At 36.0% G+C, this 23,621-nt stretch overlaps 1 protein-coding gene across 1 annotated transcript; it reads right to left on the bottom strand.

The window, feature by feature from the left end:
• Positions 1–17,380: 17,380 nt before the first annotated feature.
• Positions 17,381–20,621, bottom strand: CXCL8 (C-X-C motif chemokine ligand 8). The gene is made up of 4 exons (XM_027087619.1): positions 20,470–20,621; positions 19,391–19,526; positions 19,003–19,086; positions 17,381–18,559 (listed from the first exon to the last, which is right to left on the bottom strand). The coding sequence occupies exons 1-4, from the start codon at positions 20,531–20,533 to the stop codon at positions 18,538–18,540; spliced, it is 306 nt and encodes a 101-aa protein (XP_026943420.1). The 5' UTR covers positions 20,534–20,621; the 3' UTR covers positions 17,381–18,537.
• Between the last annotated feature and the right edge of the window lie 3,000 nt (positions 20,622–23,621).

Below are 23,621 nucleotides of genomic sequence, written 5' to 3'. Positions count from 1 at the left end.
CAATATTTTGCATGTTTTATTACTAGCTTACTGACTGACTCTCTTACTAAACTGTAAGTACCATAAGGGCAACGGATGGTGTCTGCTTGCATTTCATTGTATCCGTAGTCCTTGATCAAATGGATAGCCCTTATCTAAGCAATTAAAGCATATTTGTGGGAAGGAGGAAGGAAAGAAGACAGATGTGGGAATTTATACTGGGAGCAGGGTAAGCCTGTACCATCACACTTTATAGCATGGCCATAACTAACTCCGCCAATGCAGATTCTGTGGGATCGATCTCATAAGTGAAAACCACAAATCTTTCCATAATGTTTATTTATTTTTGATGATGTTTAAATAAACAGTGAAACACCTTCACTTACAAGATGAACGCCTTCATTTACAAGATTAATGGTAAGCTCAGGAAATCTGAAATTGCTGTAGTTGCATTGTTTCTTGAGAGAAGATTTAGAAGCTCAAGTCTTTCTGAGAACTGCAGTGAAAATCTTCACTTTTTTAATTCTGGAAATTTATGGAAAATTTAGAGATGATATCAGACCTAATGAATGGGTGCCTTATTTCTGCCTGGGACTTTTTTTCTTTTCTTTTTTCTTCCCCTTGACAGCTCTTTTACTCACTCCTATAATCATTGTTCCCAACCTTTCCAACTCTGTCAGTTGTAATTTTCCTGTTTCAAGTGCCAAAAAATTCAACCAAACTAGGCTCCCGAGAAAAGGGAATTAATTGGCTATTTAACTGAATATTTCAGTTGAGAATTAGTTTCAAGTCTGGCTGAACCCAGGACTCAACAACTGTCAGTCACCTAGCCTGTTTTCTTGGCCCCGTCCTCCTGGTGCTGGCTCCATTCTTGGGTTCCATGTAGTTGCAAGTTGGTGGCAGGTGATCTCAGTCCCTCTACCCTACTAAGTTCATCCAGTGTATTTCCTAGCAGAATTTCCCTTTTTGTTCCATTAAGGTTCAAATCTGTCCCTGAGCCTATCATTTTGTGCCGGGGAATGTGATAATCTGATTGACCAGACCTGAGTCACGTGCCTAGAGCGGATTCAATTTTTGTAAAGTACATGGACTGAGAATGGGGAGGTGATGGTTTCTCAGAGGGAAATCAAGGTCTGGGAACCAGAAAGAAAGTGAACTAACAGCAACCATTAAGCACCCCACCTGCCGTGAACCCTCCCTCTCATTTTCAGCAAATGATCTTCATTTCTACCTCAAGAGACCATAAAGTTAACAGTTGTTCCCTCATCTCTATATCTAGCTATGCCAGCCCCTACCCTTACTTTAGTTCCTGTCAGAGCAGGGCTTTGGTGTCTGAGACACCATCTGTGTGGGTGATTATTAGCTTGGATCCTGTTCTTTCTTAACTTCTCTGGGACTTTACTTCATCAGTTATCTTATTTCTCTAGTTTATTTACTCTTTCCTTTTTCACACATAAACCTGTTCAAAGTTTTCCATCTTTACTAAAACGTTTGCCTCTTGACCCTACAACTCCTTTAGGTTACCAGCTAATCTTGCTCCTTCCCTTATAACCAGGTTTCTCAACAGTTTTTTTCTCTATTAATTTCTTTCATTTGCTCCTAATTTTATGACAATATGGCTTCGATCTTTATTAAAATTTCTATGGCTAACATTACCAATAGCCTTAAAAGGGCCCCAAAATACCTCCTTTTAGTCCCTCTCATTTATTTTCTATTGACCTCTCAAAAGAAACAGGGGTCAACATAAGTTTTTCAAATTTCCTCTCCTATATAATTCTACTACCACCGCCATTCAGGATTCCATCATCCCTCCCCAAATATTTCAAAAGTTTTCTATGCGATTTTCTTGCAATCAGCCTCTCCTCCCTTGAGTACAGCTGACCACTGTCACCAGTTAAATTTAAAGAATTAAATGTGATCACCTTACTCTCTGTTTAAAACCTGTATTGAAACCCACAAGATTAAACAGTTTCTACCCTACCATTAGAGCAGACTGTGAATCATGATCAGTGGTAAGATGTGGCAAAGTAATTTGTTACCAATAAAATATCTACAGTTTTCTCTTTTTTTTTTTTTTGCATTTTTATTTTTGACTTAAAAAATTGATCTCAAGATGATAACTTTATTTAAAAAAAAACCTCACTCATTTGCATCCTAACATACTACCTTAACTGTAAGAGAACTAGAAGAATGTATAGGCAAAATACTAGGGCTTATAGGTAACTTTCCTTATATCCATGAGTGTGTGTTATACATATGAACATCATCTATCACTAAAAAAATGGCTGAAAACCACAGCTTAGCACACAAAGTCCCTCATAATCTGAACTTCTTCTCCTAGTTTTCTCCACTGTCCCTGTTAAGTCCATTATATTCTAGCCACACCAGATTCTTTTTACAGTTCATAAAATGTACTATGTTCTCTCATGGCTCTGTTGATCTCTTCTATCATCAATGTACTCACATCACAAACTCCTACTTACCCCTTAAGATTCAGTTTAAATGTCACTTCCTCCATGATGCCTTCTCAGCCTCTCAGGAGGCATCTCTTTTCTGCTAGGAAGGGAGGAATCTGTGAGCCACAGGACAGGAGAAGTTAGAGAGGGAGTAGTACATTGTCAGTTTCCATATACTTGGCCTAACCAAATTGAAAACACAGCTTAGCAGTGGACCAGCTGATATGGGAAAGACTAGGAGCTGACCCCTCTTAGGAGGTTGACAAACTGTAAACCTAGCCCGCTGCAGTGACCTGTTACTGGAGTGTTGCTAAAGGCTTTAAACCCATAACACATAATTTAAGAAGATGGCTCAGGTGCACTTTGGGGGCTACCTGAAAAACCAATTTATGCTAATGAGTTATGCCCCTTAATTTGTCATCTTCTTTCCAGACTCTTCCAAAATGTAAGTGCAATGAATCAATACCAGGTGAATGGGTGGAAGCCCCAGTCATCTGTAAATTGCATAACCAGGATAACTATCTGTCACATTCATAGATAACATCAGTCCATGCCCTTTATGTGTGTTATTCAATGGCTTAGAAGCTTTGGAGCCTGGTTCTTTCTAGTTGAAAAATGAGTTTTCTCACTCTGTTGGTGTATACTATAGTGTACTTTCTATTCTTCCTGAAACCATGCCTAACTTTCTTATGAAGTTGGGAATTTCCTCAAGGGCTTCTAAGAATTCAACAGCAGAGATGTGACCCTATGTGTTATTGTGGCCATTATGGTAACCATCAGCATAAACAAAAACCACTGCCACAACCTCCATTCTCAATCTATTCTCAAAAACACAAAAGATATATTAGGGTTATAGCCATATCTAATGTGAGATTAAATATATTTGGGGCTGGGAGTTCTAATAAAGATCTTTACTGCCTCTTTGTGATATGGTAAATGCAGAACTGACTCTTCTCTGTAACGAATTGATAATCCTACTACAGGAGTTTGCAGAGGAATGGTCCTGAAATTGTGCAGATATACATATATCTGTTTGTTTAAAAAAAATCCTATTTTTTTTAAACAATAGAAAACTCTAAAGTGGGAAATAAATAAAGGAACACGCAAAAATGAGAGTTTCTGGAGCAATTCTGGCATCCTGGGGCACAAAGATCTTTTCCTACTGTCTGGCTCACACCTCATCATTTTCCTCAGTTTTTCATAGTCATTTTGTTATCTTGATCATGCAACAAAACTGTCTTGACTTCAAAGAAAATATGCTGTTTGGCGTTTTCTTTAAAAACACAGATGATGGGCTTCCCTCATGGCTCAGTGGTTGAGAGTCCGCCTGCGGATGCAGGGGACATGGGTTCGGGCACTGGTCCGGGAAGATCCCACATGCCGCGGAGCGGCTAGGCCCGTGAGCCATGGCTGCTGAGCCTGCGTGTCCGGAGCCTGTGCTCTGCAACGGGAGAGGCCACAACAGTAAGAGGCCCGTGTACAGCAAAAAAAAAAAAGAGAAAGAATTAACACTTTAAAAATTATGTAGTTCTTTCCTTAAATAGAATTCAGCAGGTAAAGCACCTAGCGTACTGCCTGGCATAAGGTGGAACTTAATAAATGATTAAGCTGCATGATTATGGCTATCTATCATGTGGAGTTTTTGACTTATGTTTTTGCTGTAATAATGATCATATGGAGTTCAGTTGCTGTATGAAGTGAGTCTGTGTAAAGCTCCAAGCTCTATTGGTACCTGTTGTGTCCACCCATTTCTCAGACAACTGTAAATGAGTGGGAAATAATTTTGGGAACTACTCACCAGAAATCTATCTCTTTGGTTTAACAGTGAAAGTTCAAAATGCCTCAGAAGGAACTTGTCGAGGTTAGGTCACAGGCGATACCTAGCCTTCACCTAGAGATAGATCTAACTTAGAAAGTAAGAGATTCAAGCAAGGTGTCTACAGATGTATGTAAGACTTTGTGAACTAAAGTGTTTCTAGAACATTATTTCCTAGGTGTATTTTTTTCTCTTCTTTTTATTTGATAACTTTTAAAAATGTGTCATTAGGTCTCAATTATATTAAGGAAAACCTAAAGCAAGGGGTTTGTCCATGTATAAATAGGGAGCTCCATGAACTGATAGAGCCAGTATGACAATAATGGTGGGAATCACCATGAGAAGGACCCAATGAGGGAAACTCAGGAAGATAAAGTCATGGACTTAGAACCAGATAACCACCTCTTCACATTTTCATTCCTAACCTCTGGCCAGAGAGGTCCTGTGTTTTATTCTAAGTGAGGCATTTTTTCCTTACATAATACTTTATCTTTGAAAGAGGAAAGCTTTCAAAGTGCTCTGGCCTGATGTTTAAATTTTTGGACTCATATATTTTAAACAGATGCAGATACTTCAAATGAAACAAATTTTATGCTGTGGCCTCTTACATGCTTTGCCAGACCAAATCTGATCTTCTACAAAGGTGTCAAGGTAATTCCATGGGGAAAATACAGTCTTTTCAATAAATGGTGCTGGAACAATTGAATATACACATGGAATAAAACAAATCTTGGTCTTTGCTTTACACCAGACACAAAAATTAACATAAAATGTATCATATACGTAAACATAAAAACTAAAATGATCAAATTTCTAGAAGAAAACACAGAAGAAAAAAGTTTCAGACCTTGGGGTAGGCAAAGGGTGTTTAGACAAGATTGTAAAAGTACTAATAAGTACTTTTGAAAAAATTGTTCACTTTGACCCCATCAAAATTTGAATCTTCTGCTTTTCAAACACTTCCAAGAAAATGAAAAGTCAAGTCACAAAAAGGGAAAAAACATTTGTGATGCATGTATCTGATAAGATTTATAATTGAAATGTATAACAACTCATACAGCTCTATAATAAGACAAACCATTTAGTAATAAATATGGACAATTTTTGAACACGTACTTCATAGAAGAAAATATGTAATTGGCCAATAAGTACGTGAAAAGGTGCTCAAGATCGTTAGTGGCTAGATAGGTCGATATCTTTGTTAAAACTCATCAAAAACTATAGTTTAAAAGGATACTTTTTACAGTGTGTAAGATAATCTGGATTTTCTGCTTTTTCATATCCTTATTCAAATGGAACATCACTATGGCAACTCCCAGGATTTGTCCCAAACGGGAAATTGTGTCATCTTCACCTCAAAATTACAGGTCTTAAGTATGGGGAAGAAGCCAACACCCTTTTGGAGACATGAATGTTGTTCAGACCATCTGTTGCTCTGATTGGAATCTCAGCAGATTTACAGACAGACTCTTGCACGGAGTATCCTTAGTTGATTCATTCATTCAGTCATCCGTAAACTGTGGGGCAATTTCCACCACTTTGCTTCATCATTTGCTGTTTCTGAGGCCCGGATGATATCAAGTCTATCTGAAATTTTCATTTCAACAAGGGAGGCTTAACAAATGCTATGAAAATTTCAAAGATGACTAATACAGAGCCCTCTCTTCTGAAAACCATAATCTGAATAAAATAATTTTTAAGGGTTCTTGAACTTGTCATGTTTTAAAGATAAATGACATGATATACAGGCAGGAAGCAAAAAAAAGAAAAGAAAGACTAATTTTTCTAAGTACTTCTTGACTGTGTATCATTATTAAAATAAAATTTTATAAATATAAAACATAGAAAAATGAAAACATGTCATCATTTATGATTTTTCCCCCTTAAATTTAAAATACTATTCAGAAGCAAAAGTTTTATTTGTTTTGGCTCAACATGTATTACTTAAAATTAAGTATATCCAAAAAGCAAAAGTAGTATGCTTTTAATGTTTCTCTAGTGATTTAAAACAAATTGTCAAGCACTGCTCTATTTCTAATCTTTCATTTTTCAATGATTTACTATAGTAGTTAACAAAATCAACTACATCCAATTTCTAGAGACTTTATGCAAAAATATATCAAACTGAAAAATACTTTTCAAGAAGGTTTTCTTTGGATTACAAGTACTTCAAATAATACAGATTAGATGTCATTTTTTATATCTGCAAAATCAGACTTCTTATGTTTGTTTAATAAAACTCTCATGATAAGTACAGATGTGCCTTTATTCAATCTCATTAAAGTCATGAGACATTGTATGGAATATAGGATTTCATAGATGGAGAAAAAGACTTTGTTTCCCACCTCAAAGTGCACACTTGGACACCCTTATACCTTTAAGAAAATACCCACTTTATAAAATATAACTTTATCATATAAGCTGAAAAAAATAAGCTAGCATGCACTGTACCATCAGCAATCTCAGCTGGCTGACTTCCTTTGTCATGTAAACGGTGAGACAGCCACTCAAAGTAAAAGTTTGAAAACAATTTTGAAAAATCTGGCAACAAGTAAAAGCAGTGTATTAAAGAAGAATGAATCCCAGGAAAGCATCATGCATGTCCTCAGAATGTTTCCATTCTGCTCCAAGTGATGGTTGGGGCAGGGCTAGTTTCTAGGCCCACATTGTGGATCCCATGAAGGATCACAGACTTGGTGAACTTTATGGCATTTCACCAGAAGTTGTGTCAACATCAAAATGTTTTGGCTTTTCTCTTTAGCTCTGCCATAGAAAATAATTTCCCCTGAGAACCTCTAGCTTAGAATCTAGGTTCACAAAAGACTTTTGCTAAATGAATCAAATCTTTTTCAGAGTGAAACCACAGAAGTAAATATGGTTTGAGGTTACTAAACCTCATAACAAGGAAGAAGGAAGTCTGGCAATTAAAAGCTCAAAGGGATTTTTGATGAAGGAAATGTTTAAATTCCCTTCTATTTCCCCATTAAGAAAAAAAATTCCACAACGATTCAGCCTTTTCACATTCAATTATAAAACCCTTTAAGTATGAAAGTAAAATATATGTACATATAACAATTACCTATTTATCCACTTCTGAAATTAAGCAGTATTAACATTTCATTATATTTGCTTCAGGTCTTTTTTAATGTAAAAAAATGATATATATACTAAAGCCCCACTGGCCAATCCTTTTCCCCCTTCACTGCCAAATTCCTATGATAGTGGCATTCTCATTATTGTTCTGAACTGATGAAATAAAATTCATATTTTAAAGCAAGACAAGAAAAACTTAACATAAACTTTTTCTCTGCCCATTTTGGCTTCCTCCCTCTCCTCTAGTGTGATTTGTGTATCTGCAGTGTGCATTAACAAGACCGCCCCAATGACAGAAACACCTGCTCAGTCATAAAGATCAATTTTTCTTCTTCTGGTGCCAGCTGTGTAACTCCTTAGAAGACAAGATTTCTTTCTCAATACTTCCAGGGGTCACAATGACCCACCACTTGCCCTTTATATGCAGATATCTTTGGTGAACTTTGGTGAACAGTCAATTTATCGTTTCCTTTAAAGATAGTGATTGGTGAACAGGCTGGTCAGACGGCCTGGGGAGATACTGGGTCGCACATAATGGAAGTTCGTAGTTTAAATACTTACTTATGACCTTATTAATGTTACTAGCTATATTATTAGTATCGTGCCTGTTTTTTAAGATTATTGTTTCTTGCGTTACCAAATGTGTGACTAAGCCTCAGATAAAATTAATGATGATTAGGTGACTTGAAATGATTGATCAAATATATATGCTAAAACATCAATGATTATTAACAGTGAAACTCTAGATATGGGAAGAAGAAACAAGAGGGAACCATTTCCTGGACCACATCAGACTGGTAAGACAGGCAGTCCAGAGGCTTTTGGTTACGGTTAAAAAGCCTTCGTCCAGGGCTTCCCTGGTGGCGCAGGGGTTGAGAGTCCGCCTGCCGATGCAGGGGACGCGGGTTCGTGCCCTGGTCCGGGAAGATCCCACATGCCGCGGAGCGGCTGGGCCCGTGAGCCGTGGCCGCTGAGCCTGCGCGTCCGGAGCCTGTGCTCCGCAACGGGAGAGGCCACAACAGTGAGAGGCCCGTGTACCGCAAAAAAAAAAAAAAAAAAAAAAGTCTTCGTCCAGTAATAACACGTCGAGTGGCCTATCAATGAAATCCTCGCCCGACCCGGGGATGAGCATTCCTAGCACCATGGGACAAATTGGTCACAAAATGCCTCCCAAACCTTGGTTGAAATTAAGATCAAAAGGGAGGGGATTGTAAAATAAAGAATGTTGCCCACCATCGAGTTCTACAAGAATCAAGTCACTGGCCACCGTGGTTGCTGACCTACAGTAACCCTGAAAGGGATTCATGGTGAAGATCAGTATGGGGCACTTTGTGTTCTAGGAAAACTGGCAGAACTGGCCCTCAAATAGTTAGATATTTTCAGGAGAAAATTTTATGAAACCAATTTCTTGCATCTTCCCATACTTAGAGAAACACTAAAACCATTAACTAAGATATCTGTTCCTCACAAACAGCACTAAAACAGCAGTAACCTTCTACCAAGTTGTGTGCTTGTTTGCACGTATACCTTCATCAAAATCAATACATACTGGCCACCCCTCTTACCTCTTCACAACAGTCCTCAGAGTTTTCTGAAAGGCTGTCTCCTGGATGAAAATCCTCAGGTTGGCTTGAATAAAATCTTCCATTTCTTTCTTAGATTGACTACACATTAAATTTTCATCTACAGAAACTTTACTGAAATGCATGTTTCCAAATGATAGATACAATACCATTATTTGGGACCTTAACATTTACATGAATGGCATTGTACTGAACTACAAATTTTTTAATTCAAAAGTGTGTTTTTAAAGACTTCCCTGAGTTAATGCAAGTAGATGGAGTTGTTACATTTTAACTCTGTGTCATGGCATTGTTTATCAATTTAACTATTGAGGGACAGTAGTTGTTTCCACATTTTGCTATTATGAACAGTGTTTCATGAGCATTCTCATACATCATTTCTTATGTACATGGTTGAGAATTTCCCTAGGGAAGACAGAAATGATAATGGATATCTTCAACTTCACCCAAGTATTGCCAAAGTGCTTTTCAGGGTGGTTCCATGCATTTATACTTTCTCCAGCCATGTCCGAGTTCCCATGTCCCTACGTCCTCACCAGAAGTCAGTGTTTCCAGATTTACAAACTGTGGACCACCTGATAGATATGAAATGCTATCTCATTGTAGTTTAAATTTGTTTTTCCTTGATAAGTAATGAAAATGATTATCTGTTTAGTTTCTTGTGCATTGCCTATTCCTATTCTTGTTCATTTTTCTATTAGATTGTTTGCCTTTATCTTATTGATATATAGCATTTGTAATATATTCCAGATAGCAATTGCAGAAGATTGAGACTTTTATTGGGACCATTTAGATGTGCCAATTTACTTCACTGAGTCTTAGAAAAGTTTTACAACTTATTCCGCTTCTGTCTTGATTCTCAAGACTTAATCCTCAATATTATACACATTTGCTTACCTATTGTAATATATCTTGATCTCTATATATCTCTACCTATCTATTTATCTCATAGAGCATCATGATTCAGAGAACAAGGCAGGTTCTGGGCCAGACTGACATTTCCTAGCTTTGAATCCCAGCTCCGTAGGTTCCTAGCCATATGACAATGGGCACATCATATAACTTCTCTTTGCCTCAGTATTTTCATCTGTTAAATGTAGAAAATAATAGTACGTACCTCACAGAGTTATAATAAAGAGGAACACTTAGCGCAGCTCCTGGCACAGAGTAAGCACTCTATGTTAGCTATGATCATTATTCTATAAAATATTTTAAAATACAATATTATTTAGAACTTTTAAAACAGTACTTTTAATATAAATTATATTTAATAAGGATATCAAAAGTAAATGCCCATGGGCTTCCCTGGTGGCGCAGTGGTTGAGAGTCCACCTGCCAATGCAGGGGACATGGGTTCTTGCCCCGGTCCGGGAAGATCCAACATGCCACGGAGCGTCTGGGCCCCGTGAGCCATGGCTGCTGAGCCTGCACGTCCGGAGCCTGTGCTCTGCAACGGGAGAGGCCACAACAGTGAGAGGCCCGCGTACCGCAAAAAAAAGAGTAAATTCCCATAACCTCAAAGTATTTCCCTCAAATATTTAATTAGTGTGCCGGTTTGAACATATGACCACAAAATATTTTATACTCTTGCCCCCAGGCGGTAGGTTTTAATTTCCATCCCCTTAAATATGAGATGAACCCAGGACTCTGTTCTAACAAATAGGGTATGCAAAGGAAAATAATCACTTTTCAGTGGAGCAACCTGGCTGATACCACCTTAACCAGATGATCAAGGTTAACATCCTCAGAAATAAATAATGTTGATATCATGTGCCCCAATATTGTGCAATAAGCAGGGCACTTCTGTGACAGTTTTCCCTAAAGTTTGTAACCTCAGTCTATTTATGAGAAAACATCAAACAAACCCAAACTGAGAGACCCCCTACAAAATACTTGACCGATACCCATCAGAAGTGTCTACGTCATCAAAAACTGAGAAACAATCACAGATTGAAGAGCCTACAGAGACATGACAACTAAATAAAGTATGGTATTGGGTTGGACCGTGGAACAGAAGGGCAACAGTGGAAAAATATAGTATAGTTTAGTTCATAGTATTGTGCTAATGTTAATTTCTTAGTTTTGATAAATGTACCATGGTTACAAAAAATGTTACCATTAGAGGAAGCTGACTGAAGGGTAAATGGGAACACTGTACAATCTTTGCAACTCTTCCATAAATCTAAAGTTATTTTAAAATAATAGTCTAAAAAGTGAATGCCCATAATATATTATTTTACTATCGCTATGATGAACCAAGACCGCTTATAATTAGACAAAAATATACAGATAGCACACAAGTGAGGAGGTTATATATGTTTATTTTCTTTAAGTTTGGGGGCCCATATATTTGGACTTAAATTTACTGGGTATATGTTGCTGTGATCTTTAACACAACATGAATTATCTAGAAAGATGTACCCCTTGGAGGATATTTAACATTTCGTTAGGTTTATTCTAAGTGATAAGAGAGCAAATATAGACAAATGAAAATTGATTTTTAAAAATTTTTTCTATATTCTGCTTAAGTATTACCTGTGACCCAAAATGACTTACGCACATTAAAATTACTTAATTACTTTAATTCTCTTTTATTCCTGGCTTTTAAGGGGCTGAAACTTTTATGTCTCCAAAAATGTTTATAAGAATACATGTATTACTGTTACTTTGGGATTGTATTAGTCCAAACTGACAAAAAATTCAATTAGGAGAACAGAAAATCTAAGTTAACAACAAAGTACAATACAGTCAACATCAGTACTAGAATGTGTCAGAGAAAAAAAAAATTAAATCTACCTATAAAATTCAAATGGAATAATTTTATAGGATCACGTAATTAGCAATATTGTCTGAGATTCAGAGAAACCAAATTCAAAAGATTTTTAGTTATTTACAAACAAATAATTTAGTTACAAACCTGTGCTTAGATTTATATACTTTCAAGTATCAGTTTGGATAATGATGTTATATAAGGAAATATAAGAAATTTAGAAAATGTTACCAGTTTAAATATTTGTACAAAATCCAAAATTTTTCACTAATTAAAATTTCATACTTGTAACCTGATTTTGAATAGTTGTAATTCACTATCACCAAAGGAATAAAAACATATATATTCAAATGTGGTCTTAGTTAAAAGCAGTAGAGAAAAAAATCAGCCACACTTTATTTTTCTTTAGTCTAAAAGTTCCAGTGATAAAAGATTCCCAAATGGAAAGGACTTTCAATTTGTAATCTTAAACTTGTGGTTAATTTTTCTTAAAATTGTGGCAACTTGAGCAGGCTTCTTTCAGTCTCTCTTACCTGTAGCTAGAAATGTCTTCAAGCAACAGGAAAAATCTTTTTAGTTTTGATATATAAAACTTTAAGCCTACTGATGACTACTTTTTTTGTCATGATGTTAGTTTTAACAGATTTGTTTCCTATCTCTAACTAAGCTTACACTAAACCAGCTACTGTTTCTAAGTCAGATTCTTTCCTACTTTTCCTCATCAGAACACTGCTATAGACAAGAAAAGACGTCACGCTGAAAAACAGGATCACGTAGAGTTTAAAATAGAGCTCACATTCATAATAACATTTCTGGTTTGTTTTCCATAATTGTATTTAGGTACATTTATTTTTCTTCACTAAATGTCATGTGTTTTAGAAAACAAAAATGTAATAACTGTATAGAATATTTAACTTCCACCTCAGAGGGAATCTTTTCTAATAGAAAATCATTTTATGATCCAGTTCTCTGAACACTAATTTCTTCAACTCAAGTAGTGCAGTCACACAGATCACATTTCTCAAAGCTCAGCTTTCTCAGAAGTCTTCATCTTACATCTAAGAACAAAATCAGTTAACATCTGCTTCATCTGCTCTGGGACTTCCCTGGTGGTCCAGTGGCTAAGACTCCACACTCCCAATGCAGGGGGCCCAAGTTTGATCCCTGGACAGGGAACTAGATCCCACATGCCGCAACTAAAGATCCCGCATGTCACAACTAACGCGGCAACGAAGATCCCGTGTATCGCAACTAAGACCCAATGCAGCCAAATAAATAAATAAATATTTAAGAAAAAGAATCTGCTCTGACAGAGGACCCAAAGGAGACTGGGGGGCTTCCCTGGTGGCGCAGTGGTTGAGAGTCCGCCTGCCAATGCAGGGGACACAGGTTCGTGCCCCGGTCCGGGAAGATCCCACATGCCGCGTAGCAGCTGGGCCCGTGAGCCATGGCCGCTGAGCCTGCACGTCCGGAGTCTGTGCTCCACAACGGGAGAGGCCACAACAGTGAGAAAGAGGACTTTTACCTCGGCTGTGAATTTACATGTTACAGTTTGTGAGCTGTAGTTTATCCCTCACTATGGCTCAAATAAAAAATTACATAGCTCAAGTTTTAAAGGCCCAATTGACCAGCATAGTTTGTTGATTAAATTACTGTCAACTATATACTGGCTATCCAAGTGGAGTCTGTGCAATAATGAATACATATATATTGTATCTGGATCAACCCTTCAGGGAGAATAGAACAATCAATCAATGAAAAGAAAAGATACCTAATTAGCTAAGCTTAGCTTAATTGATCCATAAGACATTTTTTAAACTAAACTTTTAACAATATTTGCTATTTGTGATTGCCTTCATTGTTCTTGCCCTCCTCCGCTCTCTGATATCCGAGTATTTAAAAGTTATTGCACAGCCATGATCCTGAGCCAACATCCAGGTGAGCAAACTGTGTCAGAAGAGGGAGAGAAAGAAATCATGAGGGAAACAGTGCAGACCTTGTTTCACTAGGGTGGACATGCCAACATAAGGCCATAGAGATACAAATCTCATGCACATGCTGCAAATAACAAGGTTTCCCAGAAAACGCAGAAGAAGTAGAACTGTCCTCTCTACTTAGCCTACCTAGGGGAGCATCCTCTCTTTGATAGCTTTTAGCCAATCAACTTACTTTAGGCAGAAGAAAACACAAGACTCTCTATTTGGAAAACTGTCTGAGGTTTTTGCTCTTATAAACTTTGTCTTATAAGTTTATAAGAGACCTCTGAGACCTGAGAAGAAACAAGTCACTTTAATAAAACATGTCTCTACGTGGGCTTCCTGTAAAGGGTCATGGTGAATACCTGTGGAAGCACAAAGAAGTAAATCTAGGCAGAGGTATCTACATTTAGAATGCTTTCCCATAAACGTTTTATTCAGAGGAACACTGAAAATATAAATGTGAAGGCATTTTGAAAAGCATGGGAAGAATGGCAGAAGATTAATTTAGGATGCAGACAGTGGAAACGATCACATCAAAACATGATTAAAACATGAGCTAAACCATGCCCTATGAAATAGAATCACTAGATACACTAAAAGCTTATCTTCAGCCCCAGCACCATGATCTTTTACAAAGCTATTAGAATATTGCTCTAGATAAAGTCTGAAGCAAACTTTGAGTGGAAATATCTATGAATGTTTCCCCATCTTACTTTTTCAGCATGCTATGATTGTAAGTCCATCTGTCATTTAACCAAATGATGTTTAAAAGTCTTGTAACAATGATATTTATCCAAATTGATTTTTATCTATGAGAATGCAAAGAGCATAGAAAGCCCTCTTTACTCATTAAGCGTTAGGTTCCTTGACCCTTAAGTAATCTTTTGGAGAATTTCTGATTGTCCCATCTGTAAATCTTGTGGGAAGTAATAAGCCTGCTATTTACTCTGTTACATGGAAAAATCCCCTGTTTATTGTCTGTGATCCTTGCAAACTCAGCAGATGTTACCACACTTGAGGCAATTGTTCTCTGACTATCTTTTTAAGTGGGTAATGGAGAAATCGTTATCTAAACTTTCTTTTGTTATTGCAGAGTTAATACAGTCTTAAGCAATTTTTTTTAGCTATATTACTACCACAAGCAAAAATCAAAATAGTTTTTCTTCTGAAGAAGAAAATGGCAAAATAGATCTATTACAGTAAAAATAATTATCTATTGATACTTATTTACTAAAATCTTGAGAATAAAAGATTTTGCTTAGGTAACTTCAACCTATGAATCTATTTTCTGATGCTTATCTAGCAAAAAAAGGGCAATTATAAAAATTACTTGATTTGTATGTTGTATGTACAATGTATGTGTTATAGTATTTTACACTTAATTCAATTTTAACGTGAACATTTTATTGTCTCTCCATACTTTTTTATTGTGTGTACCTCTATATTTATATTCATGTTTCTACTTGGAAAAATTTGGTTTGTATTTTGTAATCCACACAAATGGATTAAATGTATAGGGTAATAAATTGCATGCTCAATTTTGTGTTTAAGTCTGTGTCTATACAAATAAAACTTGTGTCTATATACATATTTTACTAATATCATTGAAGCAAAATAAAACAAAATTGTCAATTCCGCAAATTTACTGGCTTTTCCTTCTCTCTCACTCTTGTTCTCACATCACCTCTCTTTTACTCTTTTTCATTTTTCCTTTTTGGCTTGTTTACATGATGCCTAATCTTCAATTTGATCCACTTAATTGTCTTTTCAGTGGAATGCTTTGTTGTCTTATAGACAGTGCTAATATAGATGAGAGTGAGGAAAAGCGTCTGGCATATTTTAAAAGTGACAAAAATGGAATTAAGAGGTAGATTTTTTAAAGTATCATTATTAAGAGTCACCAAATTGGTGCAGATGTCTTTACTTTGCCTTCAGGTTTGGACATTGGTCATATTAAGGATGTGTACTCAACACATTAAGAGGTTTTGTATAAGGTTGGGAGTTTTCTGATGATTCAACCCCCAAATGACATTAAAATTCCCCCAAGGTCAGACTTTTGGGTTGCTTTGTATGGCTCCCCATTGCTTTTTGGAAGGAAACCCAGGAAGAAGAATAGCTTATAATGCTCACCATTTAAAATGAAGGTAATCGGAATCCAGTAGAACTTTTCAATTCCAAATCTAAGCCCTTTAGAGCTTTCCACAGTCCATTTAGCATAGCTTCATCTGTTAGTACTTGTTCTGTTTCAAGCCAAACTCCTGTCACACTAATATTCTTTCACTTCTCAAATCACACAAATTACTTCTCCCTTGCCTTCTAGACCACTCTTCCCCACACGTCCTTCTTCCCTTTGTGTGGCTAACTCGTACTCATCCTTCAGACTCTAGTTTATATTTTCTCAGGGAAGCCTAGGCTACCTAGATTAGATAACTCCTTGCTATCTGCTTCTGAAGAGGCCTGTATCTCTCCCATCATCATTTTTTAAAAAATTGTTTGTTTGTTATCTTTTTTATTCACTGTGTATGAGATCCACAAGATGATTACAAAAGCGGGTAGGACAAGAGAACCTGAATATGAAAAAAGAATATGGAAAAGAATATGGAAATGAAATTTAGGCAGAACTCTGACGAAGAAGAGGCCCCACAGCAGGACCAGAGAAGATCTATAAGCAGGGAGAAATTAACTCTAGAGGGAAGCAATGTTTCTAGGAACAGAAACTACAGGCGTTGAATTTTCAGTTGGTTCCTGTTTGTACATAACTCTCAAATCTTTTATTAATTCTATTATGCTGCACACCTTTGTGTTAACGTGCACTGGGAATTAGAAGAGAACGGGCTTTGCTCTATACCACTGATAAATTTGACTCAGAGAGAAAACGGCAGTTGCAGGTACCCAGAGCGATTGTAAGGAGATAAATGGCATAGGAAAAGTAGGTTGCAATGTGAACGAACAAATGAGAAAATAAGAGCGCACTCTCTTCCTCACCCCAAATTGTGGAGCTCTAAAAGAAAACCATGGACTTAAAATACCCAACAGCAATAGTAAATGAGCTGGGATCTGCTTGTAAAAATCCAGTTGGACATCCTCTATGTCTTTCTTTCTATTTTTCTTTCCAATTTACTGACTCTTTATCTCTCTGATTTAAATTTCAGATAAAGTTCTTTGGGTTTATTTTCTAATCTCCAGTTTTCTTTTCAGCTGTGTCAAATCTGTTAGAAAACTCAGCCACCGAGTTTTTTGTTAGACTGTGTTTTTACTTTTAAGAGTTTTGTTTGATTTGTTTTCAAATATTCTCTGTCTTTAATCATATTTAAAATTTCTTTGTCTCAGATGTACAGTTTTCCTCAATTAGCTGAGAAGTGCCTTATAATGTGTACCTTCTTCCCGCTTTCACTGAGTGCCCAGATGTGTTAAGCTGTACAGACACCTAGGCTATCTGTTGAAAATCTGAAGTCACCCTTATTAGCAAAATGGTATACAGTAGGGAGTTGAGAATATTTTCATGATTCTATGGAAGAAACTACTGATTGTAATCCATCTCTGGAAAGGAGTTATGCTTTTCTACAAATAAAGGTTGGTAATTTTCCACATGATATATAAAATACTAAGGGAAAGCACTTATGTTTTCTAAATCAAAGTATGATTTTTAATATAAATGAATAATACAATAAATCTTTACCAAAGGAAAACAGACAAACCCCTGATGACTTTGACAATTAATTTTATTTTAAATGTCTTATAGATACATTCATATTTTCATACTATCAAAAACAGTAGAAAGAGTCTCTTTGGGAACACATAAAACCATCTTAAAGTAAAAAATAAAGTTGATGTTAAAATACACAATAATTTAAATAAAATTATAAGAATCTAATTGTTCAGAATAAATAAATAAGAAATAACAAAAAATTACTTTATTCATATTCCCTGGTGAATTTTTGCTGTTTTGAGAAAGATAGTCATAACTCAGGATTCAGGTGATTTAACACAGCACTGCATAATAAGGCTTGCAGTGACAAGACCAGACCAGGCATATTAAAAGTAGGGCTGCCAACACAATTAAAATTTCAGATAAATAATGATGTATTTATACTAAAAAATTATTTATTGTTTATCTGAAAGAAAAATCAACTGGATGTGTTTTTTGTTTATTTTCTATTAATTCGCTAAATCTGGCCACTGTGATCATAATATAACAGCCTTGATCAAAGTAGTTCTGTAATACATCACTTAGTATAAAAAATAAATATAAATTCACTACCATCATTATACTTATCAACAACGTTTCTTTTCCATTTCTCCAAATTCATGCACAAACATTATTATATTTGAGGCTTAAATAAATATATAAATAATAAATAGGTGAATAAGTTACACTTCAAACTAATTTACATAACTGAATAAAATTTAAAGTGCTTCCACATGCCCTCACATCTCTGTGAGGTAGGTTAGTGGCTGAGATGTTTTCCTCCAGTTTGGGAGTGAAGAAGAAACTGAGGCTCAGTTGAACAAGGACTCGTGAATCCTGGCCAGCAGACTAGGGTTGCAAGATTTAACAAAAAACAAAAACGACTAACAGGATTTCCAGCTAAATTTGAATTTACCGTATACAATGAATAATTTCTAAAATATAAGTGTGTCCTACATGGAACAATGTATGTGGGACATTGAAAAAAATCTTCATTGTTTTACTTAATATTCAAATATAACTGGGCATCCTGTATTTTATCTGGCAACCCTACACCAGACCTACACAGTACATGAGGCATTGAAGTAGATTTGTTTGAAGTTTCTTTGGTATCTTTACTGAGGAATTCTTGGAAACCAAGGACAAATGGATTTTTGGTTGTTGTTGTTGTTTTCATGGATCTTTCTTCTCAGCTCTGAAAAGAAATAAAATAAAATAAAAAGTTTTAAAATTAACAATGTTCTAAATAAGAAGGAATGTATGGTTCTTGAAAATATATTTAATATAGAAATTAAGAGAGTCTTAGATATTTATGTGTTAGAACTACTCTATACTTTCAGCTATAAATAAAGAGATCAGATAAGTTATGTAAACCAGAACACTTCTGAGATTGAGAGAGAGTCATACTAATGACACAGGACACAGGCATATACCCACACTTCCCTGGACAAGCTGAGATATATGATCTCCCAGTCATGAGTACAACAAACTCACTATTGCTGCTATTTTTTTTTAAATCAAAGAGGCAGATACTTAAAAGAAAATTTTCAGCAGCAGCAGGAAATTTACAGGTTGACTTCTGAACTGTACGTCCCAGGATAAATGAAGAATCTAAATTTAAAAAAAAAAACAACTTACCTCTTCAAAAATATCTGCACAACCTTCTGCACCCACTTTTCCTTGGGGTTTAAGCAGACCTCTTTTCCATTGACAAGCTTAACACTGAAATAAGAGAGATATGATTAAAATAGTATTTAATGGGTTTCCAACATCCCTTTGGCATTCAAGTCATGGTTCCTTAAGTACAGGCATAAAATGTAAGTCCAAACTAATTTTTAGCTATGAGTCATGGAGGGTAATTTTTAGCTATGAGTCATTTAGCTAAATGCCATGGAAACAAAGAATTTTCCCTTTCTGTTTTGCTTACTATGTATTCCTAGTACCTAGAACTTTGCTGGATTCTTCCACCTTCCTCAATTCTAGGTTTACTAAAGTAAAGTATCTAATCACTTTTGAAATTACTTACATGATTTCTGAATTTTCACAGTGTGGTCCACTCTCAATCACTCGCAATTCTCTGATAAATTTGGGGTGGAAAGGTGTGGAGTGTATATTTATGCATTGGCATCGAAGTTCTGAGGTCATTCTTGATAGAACTGCAGCTGTGAAAAAAGAAAAAAGCAATTAAGAATTGATTTCATTAACAGGCATAGCTCAGCTAGCTTCGCCCTTGCTAATTCCAGTGTGATCATTTGGTGACTGTGTGTTTGGGAAACAACACATCTTTAGCAAACTTATTCGTGAAATTGATGGCTGGATATTCTCCTAGCCCCTGACCTCAGTTTTTCTCTTTGTTTTAAAAACAGTCGTTCCTGACAACATGGAATGACATAAACACTTGGAGTTGTCTTTGGGCAATGTTGACATCCTCATGGTACTTTTTCTCCTATTCAACATTGCATAATCTTCTGTGATACCACAATGTTATTCATGGTAGGCAAGATCCAACAACAGGAAAATTGCCTTCAGGAAGAACTAATCGAAATATATGTGAGTTGCACAGAGATTGTCCTATATTTTAGCAAAATCTTTGATGTTTAAAAGTATATATATATATATACATATATATCATATAAAATGTTTATATATACCATAAACATTCTAAACTGTATTTATTTCATAAGAGGGATCCCAATAAGGTTTATAATCTGTCTTTAAGCCAAAGAGCAATTGATAGTTGTTTGAAGCTCGTCAATTAAATAGTACATCGAGTAAAATTACCAGAGTTTTTACTCAGTATTAAAAGATAAAATGGGTATATGTGGCCTCCAATAAAACATACTCTAAATTACAGATTTATGTTAAATATATGTATACTACAGAGAATGAATGATAGGAATAGAACTCTATATAAATCAAACTTTACAATTTTTTAATATTATATTTATATAACCTAAAAAATTAAAGACTTCAATTTAACATTAAATGATTGCAAAGATGGTTTTCTCTTGCTGAATAAAAGGATGTCTGTTACCGAGGCATTAAGGATAATCTTTCTATCTGAGGATCACATTTAGACACAGCAAACTTCAACGATGTGCTTACCTTTACACAGAGCTGCAGAAAGCAGGAAGGCTGCCAAGAGAGCAATAGCCAGCTTGGAAGTCATGCTTACACAAGGCGCTGTCTTTCTGGTTTCTTCCTGGCTCTTGTCCTAGACGGTTGTGAGCTCTGCTGTCCCAGAGGACCTGTGTCAGATGGGGAGCTCCCGTGGCTTTTTATATTATAGTAAGAGTAGGGAACAAGTGCACCCTCATGCTTGCATCATGTCAGAGGAAATTCCACATTATGCAACCATCTGCCCGCCCTTTGAGAGCAGACCTGAGTCATCTGACTCCCCTAATGATTTGTTTCTTACTAAGTTTTCAGCGTGATTGAAATTTTATTTGATCTTTCAAATAATTTTATTGATTTTTTTGAAAACATGTTTCTTTTAAAATGTTTTAAAATATTTTTTTAAATATTCAAACTTCTCAGTTTGATACATTATTGTCAGTGGTAGTTCTTTTTATTTATAAATAACTTTATCATAGTCCTATCTTGCAGTAGTCAGAGTAAGGTCATTTGTTATTGTTCTTTTATGACACAGTCATTTCTTTAGGTAACTTATATATGCTGTAATGATAGAGAAGGTAATCTAGTCAACCACTTTTACGAGAAGTCCATTTCTAAGCACTTTGGAAAGTTTCCAGGAACCATTACCGCTTTCAGGGAGCATGTCACAACTTTTCAAAAGATTTGGTTTTCTAATGCATGCTTGACAGAGTGAAAGGGGATAGCTTTCAGTTCAGTATCGTAAATATTATCAAGTAACTTCTGAGTAATGTGGGAATCTATAGATGGATAAGACTAAGTACTTGTTTTTAAAGAGTTTGGTCTGTCAGAATAAGAAAGCAATATAAGGACCAGGTTATGTTACAGAACAGACGAGTGGTATCAAGATATTTATTCCAACAAGGACACAAGGGCAGAATCTTCCATAAGCATTTTGAGCAGGGTATTGAAGTGCAGAGGACTCTAATAAAGGAGGGTGAAGGGAAACAGCATGTTCTAGATAGAGATGCTGTTCAAAGACACTCAAGTGGTAAAAGGAAGAATTGTTTATGTTCCAGGATGTGGTTCCCTGGGCTTACTTGGTTGGAGTGGTATGAGGTGGTGTGTAATGGAAAAGTAAGCAGTATACACTTGGTGGAAAGAGCATCTGGGTTTAAACCCTTGTTCAACCACTAATTTTTGTGTGGCTTTTAAGCTTTCTGAATTCCAGTTTCCATATCTATAAAATGGTTTTAATAAATCCACCTGTCTCATAAAGTTCATATACATAAACTTCCTGGCTTAACTTTTAAGCTGGTGAATTTCTATCTACCCCAAGAGCCATGGCTTGTATTTCTTATTTTTGTCAGATGGTTGACTTCCAAACTGCAAAGATATTCCACCAAAAATTATTTCTTAAAAATCTCATTTGCCTTAGAGGATTCTTGATAAAAGATTGGTTTCTGAAATACGAAGTTGAGCCAGATTTCAGCATGTAATGCAATAATATAATAAAATAGAAACAACATCAGTGTAAATTATGATTTGCTAGAATTTAAAGCTCCAGATCAAACTCTGGTTGCATTAGGGTTTGTTACCATTTTGGATAGAAAATCTGGAGTACAGAGTCTTAAAATCTATGGAATTCTAGAATGCTTGAGAAAGCACCTAGTTTAAATACTGATATAGGATTTAAATTAAATTCTTGACAAAAACATTATTGAAAATTAGGCCAAGAGTAATGATGTTTCAGAATGTGAACACTTGTGGTTTGGGGAGAGAACGTCCTTTGCTGAAAGATTTGTATAGTGACCCCAACTAACTTCTTAAATATAACTTCAATTTACTTGATATCAGGGACTGTGTGTGTGTTTTTTAATCCTCACAACAATGGGATAAGTAATAATGCCCTCATTTTACAGATGAAGAAACTCAATAACGTCTCCAAGTTCATATATCTAAGTAGTGATGGAGCTGAGAGCTTTAGTCCTGGTCTAAAAGCACATTTACAAAGGGGAGATGAAAAGACTTTTCTTCAGGACACTGGAACACAAAACCACCTTTGTATGACTCAATGAAGTTTCTTTCTCTGTCCCTCGTGGGTCCTCAGAGATGAGTCTGGACTTCCTTGGAAAGGGAAGGGAGCTTACAATAGACTCTCACGTCAACTTCTGTAGCAAAGTAAATGTTTATTATGTACAATGCAGTTCTTACTCTTTTAAAATCTATTTTAGGAACTTGATTGTTCACTTATTTATTTAATATATGTTGATTATCTGCTAATGCCAGGTCTTGGAGTAGGAGATGTGAATACTCTTTAAATCAGATATAGTCTCTGACTTCGAGGAGTTTGCAGTCTAATGTAGAATATGGACAATTAGTTACACAAGTAAGTACAATACAGTGGATGAGTATTATAATATGTATAATTATAGGAAGCTTAGGGAGCAAACAAATGGGACCTCTGATGCAGTTTTGATGAATGGGGTTGTCTGAAGAAACAAGTTTAAGCCTGTGACGTAGTGCCTTAGTCTTGGTGATGAGTAGGACTAAGACCAGTGGAGAGGAGAGAAGGCGGTACTGCTTTACTAGTGTGGGGGAAAGCAAGTACAAGGTGGTAAGATGTAAGAGAATATGGCCCAACTGGGTTCCTGAAATTGTTGAGCATTGTATGGAAAATATGAGTGGAGTGAAGAGATAAAAGTAGGGACCAGATATGTAAGCAAGACCTGAGTCTTTAAGAAAATTCTCAGTCTCTTTGCTCTAGTAATGCTGGTTTGTTCAGCAAAGACATATTTTCATATGGAAAGACCCTGAGATGACTGGTTCAGGGCATCATCACTAGGACCCAATTATACTAGTGGTACCACTAAGACACTCAGAGTTCTGAGGAATTGCAAACATTCCTCTACTTTTAACTCAGGGTTGCCTTAGTAATTTTGCAACTTACCTAAGCACCTTTTTTCCCTATCCCATCTCCTTATCTCTTCCCTTCCTCTTCTCTGCATCCTGACATCATCCTTAGAGGTTGAGCTAATGAGTTCCATTTAACCTAGATGCTCACAATTTTTTCAGAATGGAGCATTCATTTATAAAGCAAAAGGACATCTTTGCAAATGTTGTTGATCTCTCCCAGTGTAACCTTGATGCAATTTGTCCTTAGA

Source organism: Aethalodelphis obliquidens, unplaced genomic scaffold, assembly GCF_003676395.1.
Source record: "Aethalodelphis obliquidens isolate GAN/ISIS:26980383/991018 unplaced genomic scaffold, ASM367639v1 scaffold59, whole genome shotgun sequence".
Lineage (NCBI taxonomy): Eukaryota > Metazoa > Chordata > Mammalia > Artiodactyla > Delphinidae > Aethalodelphis > Aethalodelphis obliquidens.
This window is presented reverse-complemented; position numbering and strand designations above follow the sequence as displayed.